Below are 19372 nucleotides of genomic sequence, written 5' to 3'. Positions count from 1 at the left end.
AAAGAGCGAAGTGGGAATTTACATATTTCAACGGATGAAATTGAGATAAGATAATATAATCCAACGAATGATTCATAAGTGATGAAATATAAATTCGAACTTTTTAGGGTTGAAGGGTCCAGTGTCATTTGTGTAAATTTGCCTAGCCTGTATAAAAGGAGGTGGGGTAGAAAGGGCAGAATCGAGGCTGAGAGGCCGAGTGCGTCGTCGAAAGAGGACTCAACATTGATCTCTTGAGCTGCTGAAGGTGGACTGACATATTATCAGCCAAAAAGCAGTCCTCGCAGTCGCAGGTGAAGAGATCCAGGCTAGGCATGGAAGAGGAGAAGGCATTGCAGCAGCAGCATCTATTGCTACAGCAGCAACAACAGCAACAGCAGCAGCAGCACCATCAACATAACCAGCAACAGTTATTGCTTTTACAACAAATGCAAAGGCAACAGCAACAAGCCCAACAGGCCGCTGCCATTTCCCGTTTCCCTTCCAACATCGACGCCCATTTGCGCCCACTCCGAGCCATAAATCTCCAGCCTAACCCTAACCCTAATTCCGCTCCTAATCTCCAACAAAATCCTGTTGCCAACCCCCAGCAGCAGCAGCAGCAGCCCCAACAGCCCCAACAGCAGCAGCAGCAGCCCCAACAGCCCCAACAGCAGCAGCAGCAGCAGAGGGTGATCCGACCCGGGAACCAGGCGGAGCTACAGATGGCGTACCAGGACGCCTGGCGGGTCTGCCATCCCGATTTCAAGCGTCCCTTCTCTTCGCTCGAAGACGCCTGCGAGAGGTTAATTTTTTCACTGATTAGGGTTTCTATCTCGTTGAAATCATTGGGTTCCTTTACGTTTCGGTAGTTGTTACACAAATTTAGGTCTTGATATCTTTATCCCTAATTTGCAAATGGTTTTTTTTATTGAAAATTACGACTTAATTCAAACACCTTGATAGACCAACTACATATATTGTTGAGGCAATTGCTAATTTGTTGGGTAATGGAAGAATCCTTGCTCTCATACATCACCCCATTACCTATTCCAGGATATCTGCTAGCAACACATTCTCACATTGTTATCAATTTTACGTCCGTGTCAGTACCTTGAACTTGATTTTCCCTTTGTACGTGTGGTTTTTCAGTATCATGTCCCTGAAGCAAACCCTCTCTGTCTTTGCTTTACATATTCCATGCTGCTTTGCAATTAATAGGACATAGTTTTACAGTTTCTGATTTTTTTGATTGACTTCATGTGCTTCACCTTTTATCGACACGAGAGAGTTACTATTTTTCCATAAAAGATTCGCTTAGATATATTATCTTCTGCACCTTATGATATTGATATCAGCAGAGAGGACATATGGGAGAACATTCGTTTCTGGTCTTCATTATGGGCTTCAGTTTCAACAGATGTTAAAAACTTTGCCCTTTTTAGTTATTTGGCTTGATTGGAAAGCTGCTGTCAGTTAGCTCCTTCAGTTTTCTTAACTGTTTTTTTTTTTTTTTTGTGGGGGGTTCATTTTTGTTTTCTCTCTATGTTTTGAGGTTTTTTTTTTTTTTTGGGTGGAGTTCTTGTCCACTTGGGAAGGGGGTTCATTTTTGTTTTCAGTTAATTATTTTTTTCTCTTGTGCACTTCTTGTCCACTTGTGTAACTTTATTGTCTTAAAATATCGTTTCTTTCTTTAAAAAAAAAAAAAAAATTTCACTTTCCCCTCCCCTCGTCTAACCCACGATCTCTCTGTTCAAAAGAATGTTATCACTAATGGATGAGGAACCAAGATGACTTCCATTGAAGTCATGTAGAAGGTTATTCAACATGCCTAAGCAGCGCTAATGGATACTTCAAAATAATTACAAGTTTATCTAGTCTTGTGGACATTTCTGTTTGGGTTTTTGATTATTTAGGATTGTGTCTAAACTGATGTCGCACTCATTTTAATTTCACAACTACTGTACAATAAATTCTTTTTAGCATTGTGTCATTATGTCCTAAAGTAGCACCTATAATTCATAACAGAGTCATACCCTGGGAGAGAGGAGAGAAAAAAAGAAGGGGGGGGGGGGGTGTGTAATCTTGTGGTAGCCGAACAGTATATATTAGGAGATGAATATAAAGACCTTTAATCTTGTGTTTCATATAAACATTACCCTTTACAGCTATTACGCCCTATAGAATAGATGGATTAAGCAAAGTTAGTCATCATTACTTGTTGCCTTGGGCTCTAAGTTCATTTACTATTAACTTTCTTATTACTCTTCATTTGTTAGTCTGCATACTGCTCCACGCAGTTGATGAAATGTCATCTCGAGTCAAAGAGGTTGGTTGTGGATGGGAGTGCAGCTGGATTATATGCTCTTTTGTCCCTATAGTTATATTTCCCCTCTTTTCTCCTTTTCTCTGGGGAGTTGGGAGTCATCTAAACCATTTAATGTGCTCAGATCTAATAGTATGAAATGTGTTGATGTGTGTCCCCCGAACCTGGCCTATATGTTTTTGACACTTATTAGCGGTTGGCATGGTTGATATTTATGAATAAGGATAATGACAAAGTTGTAGACCATTTTATCTTTAAGATGGTGGTACCTACTTCTAACTTGAATCATTCCCAAATGATGGTTGAAAGTGGTAAGCTTTATTTCCAGGTGTTTATTTAAATTGCTTATGCTTGAACTTTTGAGAATTTGTGGCACTTCTGTGGCGTTCTTATATCTATTCTCCTCTTAAATTGGCAGGTTGCTGCCTTATCATGTAGTGGCAGATTATGAGGCAGAGGAGGATGACAGAATCCTCGACTCTGACACCACAGGCACGATTCCATCTCGCTCTCAGCAGTGGGATCACAACATATCTGCTAAAGTTGCAGAGTTTACAGCAACATTTGAGAAACAGGCACTAGCCTTTAACATAATTTCCCGTAAGCGAGCTTTGGGGGAATTTCGGTCCGAAGAGAGACTTATGATTGAGCAGGCTCTTTGCCAAGAAGAAAAAAGGACATGTCTGGAATTGAAAGCAGAGTTTGATTCAAGAGAGAAAGCTGGCCGGGAAGCTAAATTACGAATGGCAGCAATTGCTCAGGCAGAACAAGCTCGGGTTGAGTCACAAGCACATGCTGAAATGTTAGCTCGGGCCCCAATAAGGCCAAGTGCACTTGGATCTCAAGGCAATGACGTTTCGATTGGGCTTGACATGAGAGAGCAGGAACATGGGGTTAACCCAGAAGAGATGATAAATGGATGGGGAAATAATGTGCAAAGAGATGAGAAGGAGCCGTGTGAGGATTTTTTAAATGATGAAGAGACTGAGAATGGATCCACGGGCATGCAGGATGGCTGGCGTGAAGTTGGGGAGTTTGATTTGAACACTCGTTAACCAATAGAGGTCTTGGCAAATCATGCTTGATCACGGACAGAGAAGCTGTTAATAAACAGGAAGGCCCGTTCCATTTACATGGCAAATGAATTGGCATCGGTTGTCATGGAATTGTTGTGTGTTTCATGCGGCATGAGAATTGGAGAAATGCTTGTTTTAAAATTTGAATCACTCATAGGGGAAAAGACCAATGAAGCTACGTACTGCAGTTACAATGGAAGATGGATAGCTTTTATACCTAGTTATATTAGTGGATCGCACCTTCCACGCTGTCACAGAAGAGGAAATAATGGACATTAGATTAAAAAGGTTCTCCTTTGAGAGAATTGAGCTTTCTTTATTTTGATCATTTCTTGTATTTTGAAATCTGGAATTGCGTAGAATGTCCTTCGAGAGAATTGAGCTTTCTTTATTTTGATCATTTCTTGTATTTAGATATCTGGAATTGCGTAATTTTCTTCTCTAGGTCTGAAGTTTGAACTTCACCATTCGTTTGCAGGACCAAGGTTTATAGTCATAACAAGGTTTGGACAGGCAATTGCAACAAAAATAGAAGTAACCAATGGAGGTAGGAAAGGACAACAACATTTACGGGAAAGGCATCTCTTTACCCTCCCACCACCAGCCAAACTTTTGCCACTCCAGACAACAAAATCTCATTCATCCCGCGTACATGCACAAAGACAGTCATCAAAAAATTAAGCTAAACTAGGTATGGCAAGGAGAGGGAGTGCTTATGAGCAGGAAACCTCGTATCACAAAACAAGCAAAAGAATACACAAAAACGAAAAATTTCCTACAAAATATTGGGGAGTTGAGAATTCAGTCTCTGCTGCAACTCTTTGATTTTCAACGAAAGCTCTGCTTTTTGCTCCTTGTAGCTCTGTAGCAAGTATTCCTTTCCTTCCATTACCTCCTTCAATTCTCCTACTTCCCTATTGAGATTCTCAACCCTCTCTTCGTCCCCTCTTCCTCTTTCAGTTGCATTGAAGTTGCTTTCTCCATCAGGAAATCCATTCACATGACCATTTCTTTCTTCAGGTTGCCAAATAGTGACATGGGATGATCTGTGATTGGGGCTCGCATGTCCCACACAGTGATCAGCAATTGCCTTCCTAAGCCTTTGGATTTCTCTCTCAGAATCAAAAAAGTCCCTGTTTGCTGAATCAAGTTGTGACTGTAGATTGGTTGAATGTGCCAGCTGCGCATTCAGTGAACTCTGCAGCTCTACAATCTGATCCTGCATCTCTAATATCATGTCATCTCTTCTCTTCAGTTGTTGCCTCAGTTTTTGTATTACTTCCCGCTTACTGAAGATGTCGGACCCAGATTCTGAAACACATGGAGAATCTGAGCAGTTTGAATAGTGGAGGAATGGCTTTGGAGGTAACTCAAGGCGATCAGGAGAAGATGCCCAGACAATGCCATTCTCCTTGTTAAATTCAGGGGCTGGAACCGTGACTAAAGGCAGGGCTCCATCAGATTCAGCCAGCATCTGGTCATTGGGCAGGCACTTCATCTCCATCATGCCCTCAGTTCCTATTTGAAACCCATTACATATATGAAACAACCAGATTATTATAATGGATTGTCAAATAATATATCAAGCTATTGCACACAAAACAATAAGGGAGAGCTGCAAATAAATTGCATCAAACATAACGCAATTCAAATAACTCAACTAGCATCAATCCAAATACAGATTGCTGTTTGACAACAAATCTTTCCATACAGTTCTTCAGCCTCACTCTTCGAAAAGAGTTTAACTGCTGTTATTCTCAACAAAGCCAAGTTTGATTAAGGTGCAACATTAAAAACTGAACACTGAGTTTCTCATTGTCTTCTTTTTCAATATGGTTGTATCTCACGATATATCATATAACCTTTCACACCCAAAGGAGAACTATGCAAATGAATGTAATCAACAACTGGCCAAAACTAATTTTGAATCCTGAATGGAAATTACTTGTTTAGACCCTCAGAAATTCCAGGTCAAGAATTTAGTACTCCATACCTGACATGCAATTAAAGCAACCACCATCATTTTGTTGATTAAAGGAATAAACGTTTGAGTGCACACAGCAACCTGCAGACTTCCTTCGGTCAGAGGATTTTCCACTTCCTGAAATTGACAACAATGTTAAAAGGTAGGAGTCACTGTAATGAAAAAGCTATACACATTAAAGTAACATTCGAACCATTACTAGCATTCTCTTGGGGCTTTGTGTCAAGCGCTTGCTTTAGCTTGTAACCAAGACGAATTGACAACGTACTTAACAAGGCACCACCAGCAATAAGAACCCAATTAGGTCCATCGCCCTGAAAAGGTTTGGATCTCTGAACTCTAGGAACAGCAGTTGTTTTTGGTTTCATTTTAAAAGCTAGTGGTGTCGGAGGAAAAAATTCTGAATCATCCAAGAATGACCTATGTCAAGAATATACCAAATTTCCATGCTATCCATATGAAAGACATCGTCTTAGGTAAAACTGGATCAGGAAAGAGAAGTTAATCAATCTTGACATGAAAATTGCAATCACTGATGCATGAATACTAAGCAAGACAAATGAAACAGAGAAAAGACAGTAACCTCACAGATTTTCACATGAAAGATTTAGAATTACTAAAATGACTGGATGTAGAAATCAACAAACACGTGGTTAATTTCACTGCCTGTAAGTTCCTCCCAAGGTACATCTTGTGAATATTCTGGAGGACGTGATTGTCCAATGCACAAGGATTGCCAATTTAACAAAAGTCAAAGCGCAATTGTCTAAAGCTTAATTGATGTTTTAAGTTTAGGAATTTGGGCATTAAAACTACGGTTTAAGCCTTAAATGGTTTCTAGGCAAAAGATGGCCTCAAGAATTTTCCATTTTTTCCTCCACAATATGGTTAATCAGTTTAAAAATTGGAAACAAAGGAATGTAAATGGTCACATGGCAGGTAGGAATGTGGGATTGTGAGGAATGTCTTAGAAAAATCAGAAAGTAGCGATGTCATATGTAGCTAATTTGAATTTTGCCAGAAATACATGGAGCGTCTTCCTCGATTGTCAGTTATATAATGAAAACTGAAGATTATATATTACATTCATACGAGTACAATCTACCAAATCAAGCAACAGTGCAATTACAAGTTGCCCGCCCAAATGTCAGCTCGGAAGAGAATAGAAAGTTTTTCCTTTGAATAAGAATGCACAAGAAATTTTGCAGTCTGGGTCTGATAATATAATACAAAACCTCATTCGTTTAAGACGTCAAATTAAAATAATTCCCGAAAACTATCCAGGGACGAAAACCTACAAATCCAATTCAAAATTGAAATGAAATCGACCAACATTAACCAAAAATATCGATTAAAATTTCGAATTTACACACACACAGAGACGACAGACGAGAGAAAGAGACTGCTATTGTCTAATCTATCATTCGAAGCAAAAGAAAATAAAGGCATACCTCGTTCGGTCATTGGGTTCGTCCATTTACAGTGTAGCCATTAGGGTTTCTGAGAATTTAAGCAACTGACTCAGTCACTCCGCCATTTTTGTTTCCCCTTTTTTGCTTTCCCTTTGTAGAAACAAAACAAAATACAAGTTACATTACACTACAGACTTGTGGGTGAGGAGGGTTTTGAAATGGCGGCTTTTTTGCTTATTTACTTCTAAAATAAAAAAGGGGTTTTTTTATACGAGTCAAAGTAACTAAAAATTGGATATTTTTTAAAAGTTAAAAGTCACTAAAAATTGAACTTATTTCAAAAGGTAATCTATAAAATTGAATCTATTTCAAATTTTCCCAATAAAGATACCCGGACATAACTTCTTACATTTTTTTTTTTTAGTGCATCGTTTTTTATGCCACGTCACCCTTTCATCATGGGACCAAGATTGTCTGCCCTCTCATTTTTCATCCCTTTCATCCCCTCATATTTTTCTAACCATTGATTTCATGTTGAGTTAATTTAATGTTCCAGATTTTAACACCTCACACATTTTCATTCTGCTTTCTTCCTCTTCGCTTCTGATGCTGCATTCACACAGACCAAAAAACATTTTTCCTCTTAGCCCACAGTATTTGTTTTGTTTTGGTTTGATTTGTTCTCTCTCTCTCTTCTCCCTCTCCCGTTTCGCCTTCCCATTATGGATCTCCTCGGCTCTCTCACCACCCCTTCTCCTCTCATCTCTTTCTGTCTCATGGATTTCTTCTTCTCAGTCTCCCATTGATTTCTTCACCGGCTACGCCTCTCAATTCACAATCACCATAGTTCCCGAGCGTTTATTTCAATTTTATATAGTTCTCTCTAATCTGTTCATCCCCAAATCATGACTTTCAGATGATTAAATTCATAAATTCTTATTTTTTCCAGCACTTTGGATTTTGGGTTCTTCTCATTTTCTGTAAATTTGCATATAATCCCATCTGGTTTATTTTTTTTTTTTTTTTTAATTGATCAAAAAAACCATCTTTTGTAAAAATTTGGTGTTTGAATTTATGGGTTTCTCTGAAAATTGGTGACTGTGAATATGGGAATGCTCCATTATGTTGTGGACCATATGTATGGTGCATTCATGCACAGAACAAAGATAAGCCCTCAATTGTAATTCAATGGCATTCTTGGTGGAGGATGTTGTTGTTGTGCAGCTAAAAATGTTTCTTGGTCTGTGAATGCAGTAGTAGAAGCGAAGAGGAAGAAAGGAGAGTGAAAATGTGTGAGGTAGCAAAATCTGGAGCATTAAATTAACTCAACATGAAATCAATGGCTAGAAAAATATGAGGGGATGGAAGGGAATGAAAAATGGGAGGGTAGACAATCTTGGTCCATCATGAATCTTCGCATACTTGGGCTCCTTTCTCTTCGTTCTCCTTCCCACTTTACTTTTTGACTTTTCCACTTCGTGTTTGTTTGTTATTTATTTTTAATATGTATACGTATAGAGGGACATTAGTAAAAAATTAAATATATCTTTTTTTAACTGGGACAATTGTTGGCAACCAATGGTTATCAGTCTTTCTGGGTTCGGAGAGGCTATAGAGAAATTTACCCTAACTCTTGAGTTAACACTTAAAATCTAGGTTTTAAACTAACTCAATCATTCTCCAATGGTTGGATGTAGAATAAGTTTGGGTTAAAACCTAAAATTTGGGCAAAACGCTAAATACCGGCTAGGGTTAAAAGGCTGGCTAACCTTATGCACGTGCACACGTCCATAAAAGTGGAGATCGCAGAAAGGCGATGCACCCAAAGCACGAGACCCACGATGGTTGGCTGGAATTGGGACATGCCCCTCACAAGAATGTCGGCCATCCAAAACGAGCTTAACGGCTTTTTTTCGGTCCGACACTTTTAATTATTTGACTTTTGGTTGATCCTATAGTCCAGATTCAAACCTATCTAATTTTTAAATATATTAAATCCAACGGCTAAGATTGAATATGATTAAATTTAACGGTAAAAAAAAAAAAAAAAATCTAACGGCCCAAAGTTAAATCCAACGGCTAAAACAATTTAAAAAATTATTTAAATAAAAAAAACTCTATAAATACATCTTTCATGGGTCGGTTTAGTGAATTTTCAACTTTTTATCTAAGTCTAAATATTTTAAGGTAAAAATGTCCATAGAAACTAATTATTATAATCTACATAAATTCTATTTTTAAAAAAGTTACTAAAAAAAAAATTTAGCTTAAATTCATTATTTAATAATCTCGAACTAAAATTTTAACCCGTAACCATTGAAAAAGAAAAACTGTTTTTGGGTTAAAAATTTTAGATTTTAACTCAAGGGTTAGAGATGATCTTAGGGGTTAAAGAGTCGGTGAGTATTTATTTTAAAATTGAGTATTCTAAAATAAAATTTGAGTATTTAACTTCTCTTCAATCACTTATTGAGGTTGCTCAAACTTGAAAAGCAAATGTAGTTCAGAATATTTTTTTGAAATGAAGTAAGAGTAAAGCGTATAGGGCAAGTCAAACAAGAAGAGTCAAGTATGAGAGCCTATCTAGAATACAAAGAAATAAAGTCTAGCAATAGCTAAAGAAAGAAAATAGAAGAGAAATCACTAGCTAAATCTAAAATGTATTTGCAAATAGTTTTAATTTGCCAAGGCATCAAGCAGCGATGAAAAGACAATCAATAAGAATTTATGAATCACCCTCCACAGTAAGTCTCTACTAGCTAGCACGTTTAGCAAGAATGAGACCCACGTTGAGAGCAAAAGCTTCAAGCATGAATGAGATCCACTATGAACTTTTGAAGCTGAATATGTGAACCAACAAATGTGGTGTTATCTCAACATTTTAGATCTGAAATTATTTATGTATTTTCTTTCAAGGGTCAAATATGTGAGTTTCGCTTGATGTTAAACTCACTATAGAGTACGCACCTTATTTATTTATAACTAGTTTAAGGACTATCATGTAATTAGTTGGTAACCAAAAGTTTACAATAATATTTTACCAAAGAAAAAAGTTTATAATAATAATATTTGGTACATACAATCACTAATGTCCTTTCTACTTCTTGATCTTGTGTCCGAAGCCCATCCTGTTAATGTTAGTCGAAAGGAGGATCATCTGTACTGTATATACATAATGTGCCCGCGTGCGCATGCAAAATTTCTAAAGCAGACAAGGACAATATCTGTAGTTTCACGATAATCTTCCGAGGCGATGCAAGTAAAAGGGGAAAACTAAGAGCCAACTGACCTTGTACAGCTTGTCACAGACCAAAGGCCACTCTCTGCAGTCACGACGTTTTTTGCTTGGCATCCGAATGAGGCCTGTAATCTGTAGTTCTGTGATTGCCCTGCAAAATCGTGCTCTGTGAAAAGGCAAGGTTAAGGATCATGATGCACATCCAACTCAAATTTTCTGTAGTCAATATGAGGCAAAACATTACAGAACATAATCCTTGATGCAGGCAGAAGCAATGCATGCTGTTGTTATGCACCTATAAAAACAAAGCAGATATGTGATTGAAAAACGATAAACAAGAGATGTTGGGATTTGGTTTCGTGACTTAGTATTTTGATCTTTCCATAGAAAATAGTAAGATTATGTCTAGCACCATAAACATCTTTGATTAGATCAGTTCTTTAGTTTAAAATCATAAGGCTGTTGAATGCATAATTCATCTATATATTCGCCGAATGAGACTGTATCGCTCACTACAAATGAAGATGATGTGCACTGTGAAGAACGAAAAACTAAAAGGATACTGAATAGATGCTTCACTCTTGTTTTCCGAGTCATTGCTTTCTTTTCTTTTTTTGGGTAGTGGGGACTGCTTTAACTTGCATTTCGCTTTCCTCTTGGGCTGAATAGCAATTGTCTTGAAAGACTGGAACCAGTCATGAAGGTTGATAAGATCCCCGTGCTCTTGAGCCAGGGTATATCTACAAGATAAAATGATCATGTAATAACAATCTTAAAGCAACACATGTCCAGTGTTTTTGGGTCACTTTGGTATATTCCTGCTTATTCTTGAATTAAGTCACCAGAAATTAAAAACGCCACAATTGCTATGTACATGTATGGAATTATGATCAATCATCAGCTACAGATCTTATGATTCAAACCTTTGTTTTGTATTCCCTTACTGGTAATGTAATCTAAAGAAAAAAATCATCTATTTTTAGGTATTTGATTTGACCTATTAATCATCCAACACCAATAGGCAATACATAAAGTTATTACCTAGAGATAATAAGTTATTCATTGTTAGAAAAGAAATTTTCCCTAAAAAATATATTTTCAGGCCCATACAAACGAGAAAAAATTCAAGATTTACCGAACACGCATAATGATATGAAACCTGTAGAAAATTTCATTTTGCCTCTGATAATCAATACAAGAGACCCTACCATACCTAGACAACAAAGTTGTTGTATATAAACACAACAAATCCGATAATTAACATCACTATTCAAAAAGTAAAGTGCAAACTTGAATTGTGGCTTCCATAACTTGTGTCAACATTTCTCATAGCTTTTCAAACAATTTCAATGGGTTAGCTACGGTTATACTCACACAATTGAGGTATCAGGCATGGTAGACAATGGAGTGTTGCCACTCTTACTGCAGCAACTGCATCGTAGGATTTTATGGAACTCCAAAAGATCCACTTGAATCCTTTTCCTCGAGTCGCCAATTAAAACCTGAAATTAGTAGGAAGTTAAGAAATGACTTATATAGAGTTCCAAAATTAAGTTTAAAAAGTTTCATAAGTGGAAGGCATGTTAATCAGCTAAATCTGATAAGAAATAAACCTGCCAAAACATTACAAATCAAACTTCCAAAAGTTTCAATGTTCATTGCTTAATATCAAAACAATATCTGAAAATCTGGTAGTAAGAAAATCCTATACAAAATATATTATAAGTAATAAGTTGCTGGTATATGTATATTAACCAGAGCAGCCCAATACAATGCTTACCGATTGAAGTTTTTCAACATTTCTAAAGCAGGAAATCTCATGAAGATGTATGCACTCAATCGGCATCATGAAATACCTGTCATGAAGAAATAATAAAATAAAAGGGAAAACATTAGCCTAGAATGCTTTTCAATAACCAGATAGTAAGGTACAAAACAAATCCAGATAACAGGTATTACGAAAGCACATTTCAGTTGTTTTATTATGATATTACACAAAGGAGTCATGTGTTTGCCAACCTTTTCACTGCAAAGAGAGAAGTCAATAGGCTCCATTCTTCATGTTTAATAATTCACATGCGGAATCAAAAGAAAGAGTTGGACGACGATTACAGATTATTCATGTGTTTACTAAAAATGCAGGAATCAAAATATAAGTGGGGCCCACACAGAACAAGGATTAACTCCTGATTTTGGAAGAATTGGACTCTTTTGGGAGCTAGTATTTTGATTCTTGGAAAACAAGGAATCAAAATTTATCATTTACACATTTATTTCTAAAATTTCAAGTTTACCCATTCACTTTAACCCAACAGCTCTCAGGGCATTTTAGTAATTAAACTGGTTTCCATTCCGATTCTGGTGTATTAGTAATTTATTAGTACCATTCGTCCATTCTTACTCCACTCTCGATTCAAGATTGATTAGGTCAGTTCATTAGGGTTTAGGGTATTAAGTTTTTAAAAGACAATTGCTAAGTAGTAAGAATTACCTCACCATACAGTCAATTAATATAGCAGCTTTTCCACTGTGAGCTCTATTTCTCCTGTCACATGAACAGAGGTTTAAAATATAAAAAAATAAGAGAGAGAGAGAGAGAGAGAGAGAGAGAGAGAGAGATTACTTGGATATGTCAGTCAAATCTGGTTTGCAACTTCCTCCCTCAAATTTCATTAATGACTGCAGCTCCTTTACCTTCTCATGAATCTATTACGGTCACTCAATTAACTTAGTAATCAACTACCATCACTGCTTGAAGCATGCTATAGTAATAGCTAGGTGAGACTCGTGAGATGATGAGACTAAGGTGACAAAATTACAACAAAGCTTAGCATTGTAAGGCACTCACTTTACATGTTTAGCATCTCTAAGGCACACATAAACCATTGAATATCTTTAAAGCTGTTAAGAAATATATATTCCCATCAATAGATTTCACAAATGTTCAGGAAATAAATATATATTGAGTTAAGGAAAAGATAAATGATGGGATGTATGTCCAAATTCCAAATTATCCTCCGTTAATATTCAATTGTTTGATTAGTATTTAACTAATAAAAGATAGTAGATCAAGATTTCCTTGAGGAGTTACGTGCAAACGAAGAATTCCAAATTATCTTCTGTGCATATATTCACTACCAAGATATTCAAGAATTAAAAGAAGAGAAGAAAGAAAGTCTATAACAAAGCATGCAGAACAAGATCACAAAACACAAGCTCTTAGTTCTGTGACAAATTCAGTTCAGAAAACCAGTCTTCTTTTCTCCAAACAGCACAGCATTACTATACCTCCTGTCAAGCAACACAATTCATAAACCCGTACATGCAACCCAAAAAATCTAAGCAACACCTAATCATGGAAAGAAAAAATACAAGGACCACTTCCAAGCAATTTTGGCGACCAATGTGATAAGAATTTCCCATGTCATAGAGTCATACCTCAAATCTATCAAAAGCCCCAAAGAAAACAAGAAAACCCTTGTCATAGAGTCATACCTCAAAAACATTGACAGTGAGAACTTCCCAACTTTTGAGCAACTGACAGAGCAATACTGCAGGAAGATCCCTGGTCAATTCCAAAGTTTACACGGTTCAGAAACCAGAGACTACCGACAAAGAAAAAAGGAAACTTAAGTTAACAGATAAGCAAAACTTCCAATTTCAGTATTATGATGAACATAAATGATAAAAATATGTAAAACAAACTAAAAAATAAAAATTGGTGACATCTAGCAAAACATGGAACAGAGAAAGTGAGACTCATCTAAATTGAGATTACCTATCATGGTGCTTAAATAAGAATGAAACAGCAAAGCATAAATACTAATAAATAAAATAATTAAAAAAAAAAAAAAAAAAAACTATGCTTCTCAACAAATTCAGGCAAAGTAAACATAAAAAGTAAACCATGCATGCAACTGAAACATGAGACCTACTTCAGTGCATCTGAATTTTTTAGGCCACATTACTTACCTCACTTTGCGAACTACCTGACAAATTAGGTGTCCCTTTCGGGAGCTCAAATTTTGTTCAAGCACACAGTGATCACTTGACAAAGATGTAGCAAAACTCTTTCCCACTCCAGTGAGATTATCATTATCAGAAGCCAGTGAGTTGTAAATATCTGGATCAAGCGCCTCGCAAAATAAGTCTAACAATTGAATTTTGTCGAACTTCCCAGCTTCATATAAGCACTGCAAAACACTTGTGTGTCAAAATACAGAAAATAAAAAAATAAGAAATAAAAAGAAGAAATAAACACTAAACAGTGTTCCTTCACTCATCAGACATTAGCTACAAAAATTCAGCTTGAGGTGCCAAAACCCGTAAAAACATATCAAAATATGCATTTAAGCATACAAGTTGAAAGATGTTAAGCTTAGGAATGTTGAAGGCTTGAAGCACTAATAATTAGTATCTGTATAAAAATAAAATATTAAAAAGTAGTCACCAGAACAACAGTGCTCCAGAGCATCTGCAATCTCTTCAACTCTGTCAAACCATGAGCTATATTGATATCAGTTTGTTCAGCCATTTGATCCCTGGTGACAGAATTTCCATCAGATGTCAGAACGTTATCTTTTTCATTCACATTTTGAACTCATCCTTTACTAAAAATGTAAAAATATTGTTCAATCTTAGGATTACGATTACCTTCCATGAAATAAAACTTTGGAAGCACACTTGATCACTTTCTCATTCTGAGATCCCTTCAATGGCCAGATTATATCTTTGTAAAAATATCCAAAACATCGTTTGGCATTGGGTTGGGGGAGGTTGGAGAAAACTTATCATGGATGCATGGTATTATAAAATAAAAATAATAAAATCACAAAGAATGCAAGCAGGGAGCAATAATCGTCAAATTGGTTATTGTTGCTTTCATGGACATTCCAACGTGTGCATATCTGATTGCATATAAATACATCAATACATAAACCAAATGTTCTGTGTCAAAAGACCTTTCCTTCCAGAATCCAAATCCAAAAAAGGATCATGAAGGGATCTGTTAGCAATTATCCACTTTGTTACAGTTCAGTAGAGTACAAAAAGGAAAATACTTCTCTTCTGTCAATTAAATGAAAAATCTAAATAAGAGATGGCAGAAAAGGAATATGAGTAAGAATGTGGGTATAAGTCATGCATCTTGCATGAATGCTATTTATCAATGTATAACATTGTAAACATGGTGGACACAAGGAGGAAAGTGATATTTCATGGATGCTAACCTTGCTTCCTTCTTTAACAAGCAATCGACCAAGTATGAAGCTTAAAGGCTCCGAGGAGAAATGTTGGACAGATGCTATCTAAAAAAATACTTTTTGACATCAGCAGGGGCCTAGTCATGATGGGAAAAGAACATGAGAGGAAATGCAACAACTTAATTACCAACCTTCAAAGCCCTAATAAAAGATGCCAGTGTACCATCCTGATTGAAGAAGTAGTTTCGCAGAAACATAGCCACCTTGTGACCCACAGCGAAACCAGAGCAGCACCTCACAAGAGCAGCCTCAACAACTGCATCCATCCTCTCAGCCGGTGATCCCAACATGAACATGCAAGGGCACAACTTCTTCAGCACATTTGAAGGAAATATTCTTGGGGCATCCAACGTTGTTGCAACTCCCATTATTAAAATGACTGGGATCTTGACAACCCATTCACTGATACAAATAGTGGACCAATTTACAAGCCCAGGTAAGCAAAATCTTGTACTCACAGAGGATGGACGGAAAGTATCTGTGTTGTTTATTGTATAAGCAAAACGTGAGGGTTGGGGTTAGAATACCTCAACATAAGAATGAAATCAGACAAGCAGGAATAGAACATCTTTCCATGTCGTTTATAATGACAACCACCTGAGAACCATAGTTTCCGTGCTGGCTGTACCATGATGCCAATAGGGACATATCACCTGCCTGAGTAAAACAAATTAAATTAAATTGAGTAAGTATCTACTTGTTGTATAATTTAAATTGAAGGGACAAAGAAAGGTAAATACTTACGTCAAAAGAGCGCATCAAAAACTGTCTCAATAAACTTGAAAGACAACCAGCAATCCCATTCTTCGGTGAAAAGTCGAGAGAGGAAAGGTTAGCGACATGGCATCCGTGAGATTTCAGGCTGAGGCCAAGCTCTTGAAATGTCGAAAAATCGTCAACAAACTCGATATTCCCTGCCAGTAATGAGTCAATCGGTCAACTCAATCAACTCAAGTTGGAATTAGGATAAATTAAAAGGGAAGAGATGTTGAAGAACAAAAGCATACTGGTGAGAAGGAGCGCAGTGAAGAGCTGTGCACAAGAAGTAGCGTGGGACAATCGGAAAAGGGCCGAGAGGAGAAGGGATGGGAGCAATTGGCTTCATAGCACTGAAGGAATCGCATACCCAGCTGTGTATCTGGTTGAAAACCTGAGCATTCATATTCCTCAGAACGTCCTTGATGGAGGATTCGATTCCTGACCAAACTAACTGAAATGCTTCCATTCGCAAGCAGCCCTCGTCGCCTTCCTTAAGCTTTGTTGGGCATAGGTCGAGCCTCTTTCGGCTTGCCCACCAGAAGTTGATTTTTCAGATGCTTTGTGGAGAACGAAGAAATGCTGCTTAATTAAAAATTAGACAAGATTTGAAAGAAACAGAAATAATAAAGCATAAATAAACACAAACGGAAAGGAACGCAAGGGACCTGGATGTTGTTTTGGGCGGCATCGGGGCTTGATGGGGGCGGTGAATCGCCCGCACTTGCAGATGCAGACCCCATTGATGTTCTTTTCTCTTCTACACTCTACATAATAATATTTAGGGTTTCTAACGCACCGCAAATTACCGCTCTGACCTCTCCGACTCTGTCTTCCTTTTGGCGGGAAAATAAAAAAATTACTACACCCTTTTAATAGCTATTATTATGACATTTTTTTGTGGTAAAAAAAATGCAACACAATGACATCCATCGTGGTATTACTCTTGTTTAATTTCGAGTTTTTATGGGATAGCTTAATTTAGAGTTTTTATGGGATCTAGCGTAATTTAGAGCTATGATAGGGTGCAGGTAAGTTAATATGATAGTATCTTCTATTATGACGTATTTACAAACATGAAGGAGAAAAAGAAAGAATTCGAGTTATGGAGAATTTTAGTATAAATAGAGTATTCACATTAAAATGTTTACTAGTTGTCAGCAATCATAAATGAAGCTAAATTTTAATATACATGGTATGCACCTAAGTTCGAATTTCCCTTTTTATAGCTTATGTAAACTTCATATAAAATACTACAATCTCTTCTTACACCTATTGGTACGCTCATCAGTGTTGCTCATGTCGTTTGGTTGTTTTATAACTTTTTTAGTGGGATGATAAGGTGGTGGAGATTCTCTCCCCTCCTATCCCCTCTCCCTCCCTCTCATCCTCTCACACTTTTATGCTTGTCTTTATCTATAAAAAATAATATAAATATTGACGTGACTTAATTATGATATGATTGACGTTTAATAGATAATTCTCAAATTTCAATGTATATTAAAGATAGAAGTGAATGATATTTTTTATTTGAAGGGGATTAGAAGGGGACTATATGTGAAGGAAGTTCATCCCTTCTAATCTTATTATTTTAAGGAAGATTAAAATGCAAGGGTGGAATTTGCAAATTTTCAATAGGTGGGCTACCTAAAAGTTATTAAAATAGAGGGAAAACTTGATATAAGTCCAATTTTTTTAGGGGTAAATTACACTTTCATACCTCAGGTTTGGGGTCTATTTCAATTCCTTACAACATCTTCAAAACATTTCACTTTTATACCTTAAGTGTTATTTTATTTCAAAATAATACATCCGTTACATTTTTCATCCATTAATATGTTAAATGCTGATGTGGCTACCAAATGTCTACGACGTGGCAAAAAAAAGAATTTTTTAATTTTTTTTAATAAACCTAAATCTTCTAAATATTATAAAAAAATTATAAAAAAAAAAAATTCCCTTCAATTCGTCTTCCCACCCCCCCCCATCTTCCCCTCTCTTCTCCCCCATCTTCATCTTCTTCCCCGACCTCTTACCTGCAACCCAGAGAGAGAAAAAAAAAAAAAAAAAAACCAAAACCTTATCCCTCTCATCCTCCTCTCTTATCCCCGCAACCCCCAAACCCATATCCCCATCTTCATCTTCTTCCCTGCAACCCAGATAAATAAAAAATAAAAAATAAAGCCCTTCAGTTCATCTTCCCCCCCCCTCTTCCCCTATTTTCTCCCCCATCTTCATCTTCTTCCCCCAACCCCCTACCTGCAACCTCCTCTTTTCTCCCCGCAACCCCTAAACCCATCTTCATATCTTCATCTTCTTCCCTACAACCTAGAAAAATAAAATAAGAAAATAAAAATAAACCCTTCAGTTCGTCTTTGCCCCCCGCCCCCCATTTTACTTTCTCTTCTCCCCCATCTTCATCTTCTTCCTTCGGTCCCTACCTGCAACCCGGAAAAAAAAAAAAAAAAAAAAAAAAAAAAAAAAAACCCAGATCATGTCGCACCATCGCCAGCTTCGTGGAATGGGTGTGGATTTAAGGAGTGGGGGGTGTGTAGAGAAGGAAGACGGTTGGTGCGAAGGTGGGTGCAGAGGGAGGGAAGGTCATGGGTTGGGGGGGTGTGCAGGTAGGGTCACAGGCGGGCGGGTGTTATTTTTTCTGGGTTTCTAGTTTGGGGGGGGGGATGGGGTTCACGTGGGTGATGGGGGGGTTATTGGGTTTCTAGGTTTTTGGTTTGGGGGGTTGACGAGGTGTTTATTTCAATTTTTTTTTAATTATTATTTATATTTAGAAGATTTAGGTTTAAAAAAAAATTTAAATTTTTTTTTGCCACGTGGCAGACATTTGGCAACCACGTGGCATATATGTGGCAGTTACGTCAGCATTTAACGGATCAATGGATGGAAAATGTAACGGAGGTATTATTTTGAAATAAAATAGTACTTAAGGTATGAAAGTGAAATGTTTTGAAAATGTTGTAAGGAATTGAAATAGACCCCAAACCTGAGGTATGAAAGTGTAATTTACCCTTTTTTTAGTCAATAGTATAAATAGTCCAATCTGTTATATTGATTATTTAATTATCAATAGCTATCTGTTCAATGATAATATTTATTATAAAAATCAAATTTCTTCCCAATTGTCTATTTGCTTTTTTTTTTTTTTTTGTTATTTCTCGTTCTTCCTCCTGCTTTAAACCCCATTTATAGATTTTATTTTTAATTTTTATAATCAACCTATATCATTGGTTAATTATATTTATCAACCTGTATGACAAATAATTTTTTTTTATAATCAACCTGTCACATATTAATGTGTCTTGCTTGTAGGTATGTTATGTTT

General features: G+C 36.8%; 3 protein-coding genes across 6 annotated transcripts; 1 reads left to right on the top strand and 2 right to left on the bottom strand.

Annotated features, from left to right (window-relative positions):
• Positions 1-311: 311 nt before the first annotated feature.
• Positions 312-3781, top strand: LOC103940523 (mastermind-like protein 2). The gene is made up of 2 exons (XM_009350654.3): positions 312-784; positions 2724-3781. The coding sequence occupies exons 1-2, from the start codon at positions 315-317 to the stop codon at positions 3358-3360; spliced, it is 1107 nt and encodes a 368-aa protein (XP_009348929.2). The 5' UTR covers positions 312-314; the 3' UTR covers positions 3361-3781.
• A 117-nt stretch (positions 3782-3898) lies between these two features.
• On the bottom strand, positions 3899-6998 carry LOC103940522. Of its 4 annotated transcripts, none has more exons than XM_048571050.1 (4): positions 6817-6998; positions 5565-5785; positions 5375-5482; positions 3899-4899 (listed from the first exon to the last, which is right to left on the bottom strand). In XM_048571050.1, exons 1-4 carry the CDS (start codon positions 6840-6842, stop codon positions 4157-4159), a joined length of 1098 nt encoding a protein of 365 aa, XP_048427007.1. In that variant the 5' UTR covers positions 6843-6998; the 3' UTR covers positions 3899-4156. The 4 variants fall into 4 exon arrangements, with proteins under 4 accessions (XP_048427007.1, XP_048427006.1, XP_009348923.2 ...); XM_048571049.1 differs by having other exon boundaries at positions 5559-5785; positions 6817-6997; XM_009350648.3 differs by having other exon boundaries at positions 5559-5765; positions 6817-6984.
• A 2716-nt stretch (positions 6999-9714) lies between these two features.
• On the bottom strand, positions 9715-16790 carry LOC103940521 (origin of replication complex subunit 3-like). The gene is given in 20 exon segments (XM_048571134.1): positions 9715-10102; positions 10105-10181; positions 10579-10755; positions 11390-11517; positions 11796-11871; positions 12507-12560; positions 12639-12721; positions 13511-13580; positions 13988-14208; positions 14466-14556; positions 14669-14724; positions 15244-15321; positions 15408-15678; positions 15804-15831; positions 15834-15933; positions 16021-16190; positions 16284-16330; positions 16332-16563; positions 16566-16614; positions 16701-16790. Coding segments are annotated over 20 exon segments (2106 nt in total). The 5' UTR covers positions 16776-16790; the 3' UTR covers positions 9715-10079.
• Positions 16791-19372: the final 2582 nt, after the last annotated feature.

This window comes from the organism of the source record quoted next, unplaced genomic scaffold, assembly GCF_019419815.1.
Source record: "Pyrus x bretschneideri cultivar Hongxiangsu unplaced genomic scaffold, Pyrus_bretschneideri_v1 Contig57, whole genome shotgun sequence".
NCBI classification, from domain to species: Eukaryota; Viridiplantae; Streptophyta; class Magnoliopsida; order Rosales; family Rosaceae; genus Pyrus; species Pyrus x bretschneideri.
This window is presented reverse-complemented; position numbering and strand designations above follow the sequence as displayed.